General features: G+C 40.1%; 1 protein-coding gene across 2 annotated transcripts in view; it reads right to left on the bottom strand.

Moving 5' to 3' along the window:
- The window catches only part of LOC140931267 (uncharacterized), a 100,429-nt gene that overhangs the window by 56,702 nt on the left and 29,681 nt on the right, over positions 1–14,046 (bottom strand). For both annotated transcript variants that reach the window (XM_073381036.1, XM_073381035.1), the window contains exons 7-21: positions 12,863–13,003; positions 11,788–11,853; positions 9,159–9,203; positions 8,042–8,095; positions 7,049–7,102; positions 6,176–6,229; positions 5,989–6,042; positions 5,222–5,275; positions 4,229–4,273; positions 3,783–3,836; positions 3,646–3,690; positions 2,762–2,959; positions 1,801–1,854; positions 472–516; positions 35–88 (exon numbers count right to left, since the gene is read on the bottom strand). In XM_073381036.1, the coding sequence (XP_073237137.1) occupies positions 35–88; positions 472–516; positions 1,801–1,854; positions 2,762–2,959; positions 3,646–3,690; positions 3,783–3,836; positions 4,229–4,273; positions 5,222–5,275; positions 5,989–6,042; positions 6,176–6,229; positions 7,049–7,102; positions 8,042–8,095; positions 9,159–9,203; positions 11,788–11,853; positions 12,863–13,003 (1,017 nt within the window). The remainder of the gene's footprint in view (positions 1–34; positions 89–471; positions 517–1,800; positions 1,855–2,761; positions 2,960–3,645; positions 3,691–3,782; positions 3,837–4,228; positions 4,274–5,221; positions 5,276–5,988; positions 6,043–6,175; positions 6,230–7,048; positions 7,103–8,041; positions 8,096–9,158; positions 9,204–11,787; positions 11,854–12,862; positions 13,004–14,046) is intronic.

Here is a 14,046-nt window from a genome sequence, read left to right on the forward strand (position 1 = left end):
GAGAAAGGAGAGTTCATAGCACGCTCTAACATACATGACTGCCCTTTGACCCTGTTTGACCAATTGGACCAGGTCGTCCTACAGCACCCTGTGAAAAAAGGCAAGACAAGTTAATTTTCCTGATTAATAGAAAAATTGCACCCTGTTTCTATTCTAAATGGTACATGGTTGTTCACTTATAACTTGAAGTGGGGAGAAAACTGATATTATAAGAATGGCATAGTTAGATTGTAGGAAAAGGCACTTAGCCCACCTCCCCCCTCTCTCCCCTCCCCCCTCCTCCCCTCCCACATCTGTTTTGTTAACTTCGGAAGATTTATTGAACCATTAGCGAATGAAGTACGCCACGAAGTGGAGAGTGGATTATCAAAAGCTGAACACGACACTTGTGACACCTTTATTCTAAGCAAGAACCTGGCGTTTACACGATTTATTTGTGCAGAAGTTAAAAAAACAGTTTAAAATACTTACTGTATCTCCAGGTTCACCAATTCGTCCTGGTTCTCCAGCAATACCCTGTAAAATGAAATATGACACATAAAATTAGAAATATGACGTTAAAATGTTCGATGAAAGAAATTTTTTCGCGTGGAGCAAATTAGAGCCTTACGTGGATGTACATTTTGCTGAAGCAAAAACCGAGAGTCGTTGTCCACCAATCATAATCGTATTCTTTACATTAAGACATGAAAAAATGTTAAGGCTTGTGGGGTCGTGTAATCAGACAGAATAAAATTTAACAAGTATTACGATAGTTGTTCTAATACAGTTAGTGTCATAAATGCATAATGTTCGATAAAAAAATTGAGAACAATTTAATGTATAAACGAGATTTGAATTTAAATAAAAATATAACACCTTTGAGTTCATGGTTGATAGCATTAAAAGATAGTTAATATCCGCTTTCGCCAAACCATTCCATTTCACTTGTTAAATTGGCTATTTTCTCATACAGGGCTAAAGAAAAAACTATTTCCGACAAATTAGCCTACTACAGGCATGTCAGTTGTTATGTTTGTGTATTATCAGAAGCCCGTTATATCGTTACTAAGTCTACTAATAATCCCCACTCCCGAAACTTTAAAGGTCGGTACACACTAGGCGACAAGTTGCAGCAACACAGTGAGGCGACACGTCGTAGCGACAAATCGCTTCGTGTGTACTGGAGAATTTTGAGAAAGTGTTTGTCGCCGCAACAGAATTTTGTCGCCGCAACGAGTCGTACAGATTTAGACCCTGTTTACATGGAGTGGGGGACCCCGGTCTAGTGGGGTAGGTTTCTTTTGTTTTGTGGCCCCCTAGAGCGTAAAAACAAAAGAAACCAACCCCACCAGACCGGGCTCCCCCACTCCATGTAAACAGGCCCTCAGTCTGATTTGATTTTTTGCGACTTGTACGTTGCAGCGACAAAATTCCGTTACGGAGACAAAGATTTTCACAAAGATTCTCCAGTACACACGAAGCGACGTGTCGCCTCACCGTGTTGCTGCAACTTGTTGCCCGATCTGTTCACATGGAGTGATCTGTCTGCGACGTGTTGCTGCAACTTGTCGCCTAGTGTGTACCGACCTTAAGGGAAGGGTACAAGCTTTCGGCGCAAGGATTTTTGGGATCGTTTGGGTAGACAAGCGTTACTTATGAGTTAGTGAATGATTGTCTTGAATACATCGACAAATCATTCAAAGCTTGTACCCATTCTCCCTGTTTCTGAATCATCTCAACCATGTAAAAATGCCGTCTTTTTTGTTTCTTAAATTCGACGTGCAAGTTCAACAAACTTCGTTTCAAAAGGCCACTTACTTCTGTTCCTTTGCTGCCTGTCTCACCAGGAGGACCCATTGGGCCGGTAGATCCCTAAAAGAACACCGAAAATAGATTTAAAAGAGATATACCACAGCTGGCTCTCAGGACGCGCACCACGTAAAGAAGACACGTTAACAAACACGAAACATTGAAGATTCGATGAATCTGGTTATTTTTTGTCATATATTAGTGGAGCTCTCGCGCGAGGCGCACGGAGCACCATGGGTAAGAAAATTTAGTTATCTACACGTCCGAAAAAATTTGGTTATGACGTCAGCGTACTCCGTCCGTCCGTCCGGACACTCTTTGGAGGTGAGGGAAGGGAATCACATTGTCAGCCCGTCGGGGGAGGAGTATGTTATGGCTAAGGTGAAAGTTTTCATTTCAAGCACCTCGCTCGTTTCGGCGGTAAATAACATGGCCGCCTGGGCTTTTAGAGCCAAAAAAAAAAAAAAACGAGTCTTTCTTTCCATTACATTTTAATGTCTACATTACCTTAGATAACAGGGAAAGAGCTAGGAGCAAGAAATAAATAACAACGAAGACTAATTTCGTTGGATAAAAAACATGAAAATGATATAGCGGCGGTTAGAAAATGAGAAATGCTAGCGGCTACCAAAGTGAAAATGAGCGGCAGTGAAGAAAAAAAACAGAGTGAACAGGAACAAACATTTCCTCCATAAAACGCGTAAATAGGAAGCTAAAAGAAGTTTCACGTTTTAGTCGTGCAAAACAACGGAAAGGAAATGTACAAAAAGTGTGCTGCACGTGCAAAGTTGTTTTTTGCTAATTAGATCTATTGTTGTTGTCTTTACCGTTCTTGTTGCTTTCAAATTGCCTTTAGTGTTACTCGATTTTATATTATCTTTGAGGAATCTATAAATATTAAAAAGAGCTTCGCTTTTAGCCCTGGCTAAATCTATACATTTCAGTACTACTAGACTTACAAATTACCTACCATGTTACCCTTGAGCCCAGGGCTACCATCCTCACCTGGGAGGCCTGGTTCCCCAGGCTCTCCGACCTCTCCAACAGGTCCTTCAGGCCCCTGCTCTCCTGTTGGACCTATCGGACCCTGAGGACCTTGGGGTCCACGATCTCCCTTATTTCCACCTCTTCCAGCAGGGCCCTGTTCTCCTGACTCCCCAGGTAAACCCTATAATAGAAAGATAAGTTGAATTATATGTCACAAGTGACTTGTAGACGTGTACATCACGATGCTAACGTTGTGATAAAAATTGACCTGAAGCTGTAGTTTGCCCACTATTATTCGCAAACTGTAGGACCGTATCAATTTTCAAAGACAGGAATAACACTTGGGAGCTTTCTATCCAACCCAAATATCCGTAAATTTCAGTTAGAAATCAAATGGAATGGACTTTGTCGGTTCAGTCATACCGGGAATTTGAGGGTTGTCCACTTCAACTGGTCCGATCAATTCATTAGTTCGTCCCTTCCCATTTGACAACATTGCTGACCCGAAAACCGCTCTTCGACATCCTGCTTACAAGAACAATAACAAAACACGCGATGGCTTGGGTCGGGTCTGTGTAACCGTAATTTACCATTCCACTGGGCACGTGACATTTCAAACCAGAATTATTGCTGTATGGAAAGTGCCCCTTGCTTCATTCTACTTTATACCAGCGGATGTAGCCATGTATGTGCTGTATTCTTGTCGCAAGAGATGATATACCTCAATTAAAAACTATTTGAAAGCTCTCCTGGCAACATCTTTTAACTTTTAAACTTAGATCCATAAATGAGTAGAGTAAAGCTCTCCTGGCAACATCTTTTAACTTTTAAACTTAGATCCATAGATGAGTAGAGACTGGTGCTTACCGCTGTCCCTTCCCGACCTTGTTTGCCCTGCGCACCCTGTCTACCCTGTTGATTAAAGAGAGAGGACGTCAAACTCCATACACAGTTTTAACCAACCAAAGTACATGTTACTGACGTTATGAAGTTTTTTTGCTTACAATTGGACCTGCTTCGCCAAGAACTCCAGGGCGTCCTCTGGGACCTCGTTGACCCTAAGGAAGGCAAACAAATTAGACCACAGTTCTAGACAAAAAATAAAGTCAACGAGATAATATTTGTTACCAGAATATTTAGTCGATTTTAAAAAAATTAACAAACTAGAAGCTGGCTTTTTTTAAGAACCATTTTTTTAACTTGAACGTTTGTCGAAATTGTGAGGCTCTCAATGATTTTATTCGTGTGAAAGTGGTTTCATTCCGAAAAACTACTTCACACCTTCAAAGATTTTTCTCGCTATGATACCAAAAATGTTTACATTGTGTTCAAGCTGGAATCCCTAAATAAATGTATAATAGTTTCTTATATTTTCAATACAACGCCACCTACATTATTTAGAAGCATATAAATAAATAGCAGGGTTAGAAATCATGTTGGTATTACTCACGTCTCTTCCATTACGTCCAGAAGTCCCTGGCTGCCCGAGAGTTCCCTGCAAAAAATGACACAAATAGCTTTTAGTATGCCTGGTGGCTTAAAACAGGATCCTGCCGTGAGCTACAACCTTAGTACTTCGGTCCCAAATTAAAACACGAGAGGGCGAATAATAGTGGTTTTAAATATGTGTGTCGTAATATACAGTGTGTTTCAAATACTTTGATTTATAAAAGAAAAAAACTGTGAAAGAGAAAGCCAATTGTGATAAAGGGTTACAAAGAGAATGTCACGACAACACGTCAATCTTAGGGGCTGTCCACAGTGATCGCCTGTACGTACCGGCACAAAATGGTATCGTGCTCACACCCTGAGTACTCGATATGTAACTGTGTACATACTTACTCCTTGTCCCCTTGTCAGAAGCCATTTTGAAACATGGGCTTAGCAGGAAATACAAAGCGAGTACAAGGTCTCGATCTTATACTCGGGCACCGGTGTGTTTACATTAGCGTCCAGCGAGTACCATACTCGGGCACCTCGCCTGGGCAGCAGTGTGAACGCTGCCCAAGGAAAAAGGTTGTTCAGTTATCTTGTAGGAGCCCGCCATAACCCGGAGCGAGCAACTCCCATACTTCGCCTATGTAACGGCGTTTTTACGGACCAGTTTATTTTTAGACACATTTTAGGGCACTTTTCCCGCGAAAATAGAATCTCCACCATGTCTATGAGCGAATTCGAAGTATAAGATGTCAAAAAGGAAAACTAAACGTTATTAACAGGCAAAAAAAATATCATTTTTAGATCTGAAGGTTTTGCTGACTGATTTGTGGAATTTAAAATATATTCAAAATTTGCGCCAAAACCGCTCTAAAAATAAACTTGTCCGTGAAAACGCCGTGACGCGAGCGCGTGGAAGTTGCTTGCTCCGCTTTTGGTTTGTTAATTAAAAAGTGGGATGGCAAAAGTAAGAAAACGACCAAACTTGAATGAAAATAATGCATACCCGGGTTCCTTTTGATCCCTTGTCCCCTTGTTCTCCTTGCTCTCCTTGCTCTCCCTGAAAATCAATTGTTACAAGGCACACTAAGTATGACACCTGTTTTGACTGATTTAGGGCCAGCGGTTACTTTAGTTCCAGGTCTTCGCTCTCACTTTTAGTTTTAACGCTTGTAACCAGGGACTTTTATCCGCCCTGCTTGTAACCTTCATTCGACGCTTAGTCATGTATCGTTATCAGTGTCGGATATATCTTTACCGTCAGTTATGTGATTTTAATTATTTTTAGTTTATTCCTTCAGTTTGTTTTTTCTATGTGTACACCTTTCCTTTTATTTGTATTTATACACGGGTTATTATTCGGTTTACAGAACATTTATATCATAGTGATGATTCAGGGGCACCCAACGATGATTACCCTTAAATACATTGAGAACACGTTTTAGCCTATCCAGAGTACTTTTAGATCTCTAGAAATACATTCTAATCGTCTTTTCGAAATTACAAGGGCTTTAGTATTATTTTCCCGGAAATTTTAGGTACAATTTATGGCTTTACGAACCTGAGAAGTTGTCTGACTCCTATCTCAATCACATTTTTGAATCCGAAAATTTTCGGTTTCAGAAAATAGTACGTGAATGGAACGGTCATCTAGAAATTTGTAACCTTCCTTAAGCAATAGAAAGTTCTAGGCAATATCTGCGTCTTCGAACAGATATTTTACAGAAACGAAAACAGTCCTAGGGTGCTCCTGTTGAGTGCATTAGTACATACCCTGTCTCCTTTTATCCCCTGTAATCCACGAAATCCAGGCAGTCCACGTGGACCCTAATCAAAACAATAAAACCACGATCTGGTACCTTTGCAGACGCTCGTATGCTTATTTATAAGATTGTAATCTGGATATGCAACAACATTGACCTCCTGCATTGCAAACTAAATTCTGATTGTATTCACTCACTGGTTCTCCTGGGTCTCCTGCTTCGCCTGGATCACCCAGAAGCCCTGGCGCTCCCTGCAGAAAGAGAAAATATCATTAGGGCCATTTTTCCTTACCGCGGTAAAATCTCACTTCGCCTCTACACAATCCATCTAGGAGGACTATACCTAAGCAGTTTTCCACTATGGTATTTCTAGAACTTTTGGGGGTAACTACTATAACCAGTATTTTAGTACCTAATAAAAGCAATTGACCTATCATAACTAAATCTAGCAACCAAAATGGTCCTAAGCCTCGGGGCTTATATTTTTGAAAGGCCCTTATTGAGGGGCTTATTTTTGGAGGGGCTTATATTCGGAGGGGCTTATCTACGGAGGGAAATTTGCGTTTCAAAATCGATTGGACTAGCCTTATAGTTGGGAGTAAATTTACCGTTTTTGCTTTGTTTTACTTTGCATTTGAGGGCAATTTTTAAAGTACAAGCCCCCGGGGGGCTTATAATTGGAGGGGCGATTTAACGGAGGGTTTTTTGCGTTACCGGTTTGGGGGACTTATATTTGGAGGGGCTTATTTTTGGAATTTTACGGTAACACCTAAAACTACTGTATGGGAAGTGCTTGGAAAATTAAATCGCAGCTATAATCAAGGTAATCTCGCAGTAGTTCCATTGTAGAATGTTGTACTTTCCTCAAAGACATCGCCAGAGGATTAAGATAGAGGACTTACTCAGATCTCAACAAAGAGAACGAGTATAGTACACATAAAAACATCAGCTTCCTCAACACATTTTCTGCGGAAAATAAACAAGCTATCAGTCTTTGCCACGCGATTCTTTTGAAGGAGTCTTCTTAGATGTGGTGACGTAAGCCTTAAATTTACTAAAAGAGAACCTACATCTTGTCCACTTCGTCCTCTTTTTCCAGGTAGTCCTGGTGTTCCGGGAGTTCCCTGATTCAAACAAAATTTCAAACAATATTGTATTTTAGCCGCTGTAGTATGAAGTGTACCCCTACTCACATTATCTGATTACAAGTTGATGAAAATATGCGGAAGAGCCTAACAGAGTAGTTGAAGTAAGTAGCACCATAGTACGATTTTTAAAAACCCAATGATTAAAATCATTGGGTTTTTCAGCATAATATGCCGTGGTCATAGCAAGTCATTAAGAAAACATTCTGCAAGGCTCTGAAACAGCGCAAGAGCATTTACAAGATAATTTTAGGCGAGTTAATTTTAAGACTCCTAGAAAGTCCGTGGATTTACAAAACAAGAAAACAAAAACGAATTTTTACAAAATTAAAGTAACAAATTTTGTAATCGGAGATAAATCGTTAACTGGGTGCTTTTTGAAAGGAAAAGCGGAAAGGACGACATTTCGCCAATGAGAAATAAAAAACGACGATCTATTTAGAATCTCATCGTTTTCTGACTGCGAACCGAACCAAATGGTATTTAAAATACGCCATTTCTTAGCGCCATTTTGAAACACACTTAGCAGCTTCTGATATGAAGTTATCACGTCCAACATGAAGTTGGAGAGAGGCTGCTACGATAGAAGAGATTTGGGAAATGCAAACAGTGGCTCGAACATTCTTAGTTTCGTTGCAGCTTCTCTCTAGTTTAACGTGAAATGGGATTTGCCCAGTCCCTGGGCCTCATTATTCCGCGCGGCCTATGCGTTTCGGATAACATGATCCGAGCGAGTTTTTTCTCCCAGCCGTTTATCTCGGATACCGGTTACCAAAATGCATTGACCGAGAAGGTCTTGGAAGACGCCGTAAAGGGATTACGCAAGAACTGTAGGTCACAAACAAAAACAATAAACAAAACAAAAAACTAATAATGATAATCAGATTGACCCATGTTAGTTATGCTATATCAACTCACCGCTTCTCCAGGTGGGCCCGCTTCTCCCACTGTTCCTTGCTTTCCAGTTTCACCCTAAGTTGAATTCATAAATTAACAAGACATTAAGGTGGATTTGCAGTATTGCGTAATTTTTACGGTGTACCCATGAAAATTTTTTCGCGCGTAAATGGAATAGAGACAATTATGAGAAGTTGCAAGTAAACGCACAAGTTGATTCTCGCTCAACTGTTTTTACATTTACGCGCGACCTTTCGTGCAGTTCCCCTATTTTGTTTAGGCACGTAACCAATTCCCTCTGGGAAATGAGATAATATAGGAAAACTGTACCGTTGTTAGCTTGAAGAAGGTATCATGAAATTTGCCAACATTCAGAACAATGGGAGCTGCCATCAAATTGATTAAAACAGAGAAATAACTAGCGCTCATAACATTTTAAAAAGGAATAAATAGCACAGAAAATAGCAAAGGAGACATTGATGGGCAAACTTAAAGAAGATTGAAACGGATTGCAATTATTGTTTTTAAAAAACCTGTTGGCCTAACAGTTCTAGACCGCGAGCTGTCGTCATTCTTTCCTCAGAGCGACGTGCTGCGGGCAAAAAAGTAAAATTATGCAAACTAAGCGTACTTCGCCGCTCGCTCCTCGCGTGTGCTTGCGATCTACTTTGTCTCAAAAGGAAGATAAGAGACTGCTCGCAGACTAAACAGTTCAAAAGTTTAATTTTGTTGTTTGTAATTGTTTGATATAGTGCTTGGGAGACATTTGTTTGACACGAAGCTGGGATTTGCAATTTACAAGGAAGTTTTGTTTTACTTTCGTAGCGATCAAGGACGCTTACGTGGCATTATTTAGAAACTGAACTAGATAGCCATGAAAAAGCCCATTTAAATTCCAGCTCAAACGTTTACTTCAAACGTGACCAACTGAGTTTCCCCATTAATGTCTTTTACGGTTCATTATTTCTACACTTAAATTAGTAGTTTCACGCAATTTTTTATCCATAAGAATTTTTTTTGAGCTGTCTTTATCCGCTTATTTTCTGTTTTGAGAAATTCTCAACTTGAATCTGACGTTTAGTATATAAGGCAGTGATCTTTCTAGGCCTTGCTAAAAAAACAAAAAGAGTTTACTTACATCAGCTCCTCTTCTACCGGGAGTGCCCATCGTACCAACGGGACCCTGAAGAAAAACAAAAAAAAAGGAAAGGTCAAACAAGAGAGATACTAAATCGGAAGGAAATGGAAACGCACTTCAACATATTTTAATTAAGCGAAAGTTTCTTTTCTTTGCTGATTGACTATTGTTCTGTAGATACACAAGTAACTTTCGAAAGCCTGCGTGGCAGTCGCCAAAAGGGAAGGGAGGAAGGAAAGAAAAAGGTAAAGCAACCATAGTTTACGTCGATAACTCGTGACAATAATTATAACTGATAAACTTAAGGTCGACGATACGCTCCAGTTTTACTCTCTCTCAATGGCGGATCCAGGGGAGGGGCCCAAGGGGCCCGCTCCCCCCCCCCCCCTCCCCCCTTATTTTTAGACCAAAATGAGGCCAGACTGGCCGAGAAAATTTTTTTTTCGACGCCTGGCACAAAGGCTGAACTTTCGGCAATGATGGTAACATTGTGCACGCCGGATTAGTGACACTTTGTAATTAAGTCAAATTTTGCAAGACGAAAACTATCAAGGCTTTCGTCCTAGCGTTTCGGACAGCCTGGCAAACCTTTAAGAACTTTTTAATCGCGCAGATTCTGATGTCTAAGTAATACTTTTGCCAGATGTTAGTTCTGAAAAGATTTTGACTAATTGTACTTGTTAGCATACTCGTGCTAACTTTATTTGTCAGATCACGTATAAATTTTCCTTACATTTCTTTAAGACTCTGTATTCTTTCCTCAAACTACTGAAATAGCAGACTTGGAATCTCAGAGGGTTTTAAATCAGTCAGATCACATTAATTCAAGTGGTCGACGGCTGCTTGTTTGAAGGAACAATTTGATCTGATTCTTAATTCTTAGCTGTAACATTAAACAGTGGGTAATTTCTCATTGCCGAAAATCTGTAAAGACAGCTGATGATCACAAGTCTAAAGGAACATTTATGAGATTAATGCCCGGATGGGACTCCAATACAAAAGAGATTTAGATACTCGTCCTACATCCTCCCACAGGCTTTTCCTGGGCTTAGTAGCCAAGCGAGAACTGCGAGAGGGGGATGATGGGAACGAGCGCAGCGTCGCCTCCGCTTTCCATAATTATTATACATTGTAGTCTCCACTAACTAGTATTCACTAATCTGTACCTACAGATTAGTGAATAATCTTTAGGTTGCGCGCGCAATGCATGATTTCCAAGAGCAATGTCAAGCGCACGGACAGCAATGTCAAGTGTACGGACAGCAATGTCGAGTTCGCGGACAGGGAAGTAAGGATGGCTTCTATAAAAAAAAATTAGAATGGCTTGTATAATAAAGCAATTATTAGATTCGGTTTTTGTGATATCCGGAATAATCAAGGTCTCGGTTAGTGTTATCAGCCGAAGCCGAACCTCGACCTTGATTATTCCGGATATCACAAAAACCTCATCCAATAATTGTTTATAATTAGATAACTTAAGCAACAAGACAGGAGAGGGAAGAAGACGGCAAACCTTGTGTGACAAGCGTGACAATAATTTTCTTTCAAATAACTTTTCGCCAAACTTCACTTTCCTTTAAAAAGATCTTTTTGTAAAAGATCAGAAAATATTAATGCTAAGTGAAGATCCGACAAAACACGTCAGGATATAGCCCTATCACGTTTGTCACACACGAGCGTTTTGTCATCCTCTTTTTCCTGCCGTCCTGTTGCGTAAACTCGCTATTAACTCAAATATCCCCCAAAAACTGACCGCGAGCGTCCGGGGACGAGGCAGCATGGTCGTCAAAAAACAGATTAGAACCCCTAAAGCGACGGTAAAACGGACGACAAAAATGTGCAACTTGTTTCGATAAATTGCTGCAAAAGAAGTGGAAAGGCGATGTTGCGCGTTTTACCATCCCCTTTCAATCCTGCCTTGCAACAAATCACCTCAGGTTGCTGCAAGTTGCATGAATACTGACTTCTGATTGGATGGAATTACACGGGAGTCACGCCATACGAGAGAGTTTATACGTCGCCTCTTGCTGCAAGGCAAGTTTGCCTTTGGTAGGTAAAACGGTCAACATGTACAGATTTTGTTGGGAAATGTGGAACTATTCTCAGTCTACTTTTGGAACAACCTTTGGCAACCTGAAACAACCTGATTTGTTGCGGGACAGGTGTTAACGTGGGTAGTAAAAAGCGCAACATCGCTTTTCAACTCGTTTTGCAGAAATGTTGCAAAACATGTTGTTCGTTTTTGTGGCTCAGGCTTTATTTGACCATTACCCTCCCACGCAAGAACTATTCGGGAATTGTAATTTCCTCCCTCTCCACACACGCCTATGTAAAAACACCTACATGGGAGGCTTTAAGGCAGTATGATGGCGTTTAATTTTTATAGATGAGAAATCTCTCTATGCACAACCGTGAGTGATACATGTTTGAGTAGAAATATTGGCTTTCCGTCCTGAACACGGCTAAGTGCGACCAAAATCTTTCTTCTCAGCGTATTGCGCATGCGTAAATGTCATCGTTCGTTTTAATAGTCAGAATCAGAGACAAGTGATTTTTTTTCTAGAGTTTTTGTGGATTCTTCAAAACAAGCACTTAAGACACTATAATTACAATAAAAATAAAGTATTACCGGGTCTCCGGGAGTTCCTCTCACTTCAACAAAACCAACACTCGGTCCTTTATTGCTCGAGCCCACCTGAAGAAATATAACAAGTTCAGATTCGGTAAACACATTCATTCGCTGTTCTTGCAAGGGCACCCAACGACCTTTTTCTGTAAAATAACTGTCCGAAGTAGCAAATATTACCTAAAAATTTCTAAAGCTCAAGAAAGGCTGGATTACCCTTTCATAGTCTGAGATATTGTGAGTTTCTCTACTAACTTATTAAAGATTTTCGCTAGTTTCTTTCTTTTTTTTTACGATGTATTGCCAAGATATGGCGACTATTGTTAAAAAAGGTCTCCTGAAAACTTCGGTGTTAAGACTACATGTCCCGTAAAATCTTCTAATGAAATTAAAGTACGGCTACTACATATCCTCAAACTTTTCATCGGACCCATCAGGGTATACGTACCTGACAGTTTAGGTCACGTTTAGGATGAAACGAAAAAGCCGTCTAAAGCTTAATACTTTCGAGACAACCAAAGTTCCCCTAAGAAATCCGAACAGATAAATACCAGGTAGTTTTTAGGGCAGCTCCAAATTAACCAAACAGGCTTCTAAAGCATAGAGTAAACCACCAGAAACACTGTAGACGTATTTAGAATATTCGGTCGTTGGGTGCCCCTGTTCTTAATCACCGTGATTTTCTTGCCTGCTGAGATTGCAAAAGGAGCAAAGAACGGTCTCTCACATTGAATGGGACCTGGTCACGTCACGAGGTAGGGTATCTTCATTTGTTTCCTCCAAATTTTCGGCCGCTAGTTCACATTCGGCAAAAATAATTTCAATTTTCCCTCGCTGTTGCTAGAAAGAATCTTGATATTTTATCAAGTTCGAATAAGATCCAGTCGACTGAAAACTGTTCACACGCTTTTTGAATGTGTAAAATAAATTTTAATTATTTCCTTGGGTTCATTTCTTCAATGTTTTCTTGGTGTGTGTGTCTTAATCACAGCAATAAACATCAATCAAGTAAAAAAGTACTCTGTCCCTGAGAAAACCGTCAAATAAAATATTACAACTGAATAAAATGATCACTTACTACGTCCGGCGGTAGAGGTAAAGGCCCGGCATCTGGTCCGCCTCCATTAGTGATATTAAACGTTCTACCTGGGGGACCTGGGAGACCAGGGAGGCCTGGACGACCCTTCTCTCCTTTTCGTCCCGGACCTCCTTGTGTACCCTATAAAGTAAACAAAACAAATGCTAAACATACTGACAAAAAAAAGTCCAGACGCATGATAGATCCTTTGCAGCTAGTCACGGCCGTGGTACAAAACCGTCACGACACATTGGGACAAGACAAACAAAGGGCTACAATACTCTTCAAAAATCTTGAAACACTTGTGTCTGTTTCCCCTTTCCGAATGTTGATTTGGGTATTACAGTGGTCTCAGTGCTTCAAAACACGCGTGGCTCAACATTGGAGAGGGAGAAGGCACATTTCAGGGGGGAAACCAGTATGAAGTATAAATCTCAGGATTTTTCCAGAAAATTCGAGAAAAACGGTGTCTGTTTCAACGATTTGTGACGAGTATTGTAGCAGCAAAGGGCCTATTGAATACGTAAATGAAAATTTATTCTACAGATTTGAGGTATCTAGGGAAAAGGAAAGTGTAGGAAATGGCTTCCAGAAAACTAGAAAATGGAAAAATAGAGGTAACATACCACACCTGTGGATCCTAATGAACATGTAGTTAATTTAGTAGCTTTCTTACTTAGGTAAATAGGCTGTTTAGACTTTCAGGTCTGTTTTGTAATGTTTTGCACGTACTAATTAGTTGAATTAGTACTTAAATTTAGACCAATAGCTTTTGCAATACTGTAATTCCTTTATGGTCATGCAAATAAAGCATCTGGTGTTGTTGTTGTTGTTGTATGAAGCTGACGAGGTAAGACATGACACAATAATCCCCTTCACAGAGGTTCCCGCTGGGTTTTCTAATAATCATACTACTACATAAGAAATTTCTGCAATTTGATTGGCTCAAAGTAGTGATATTTCAGCTTAATTTGAAATACCTACATGTGAAAATTACAAATCTTTTGCGGGTAGTATTATAAACAAATAATAGCATGATTTGCACGTGATATTTGGCATAAATACCACTCGGGATATTTCAAAATTGCCTCAAATTTCGTATTACGTATAACAATTTAATGTAACAAAGTAATGTCGCCTTGTTATCGTTTCTACAACTGGCCTCAAAAGTGACCCACAGACTC

Source organism: Porites lutea, chromosome 3 (genome assembly GCF_958299795.1).
Source record: "Porites lutea chromosome 3, jaPorLute2.1, whole genome shotgun sequence".
Classification (NCBI taxonomy): Eukaryota; Metazoa; Cnidaria; class Anthozoa; order Scleractinia; family Poritidae; genus Porites; species Porites lutea.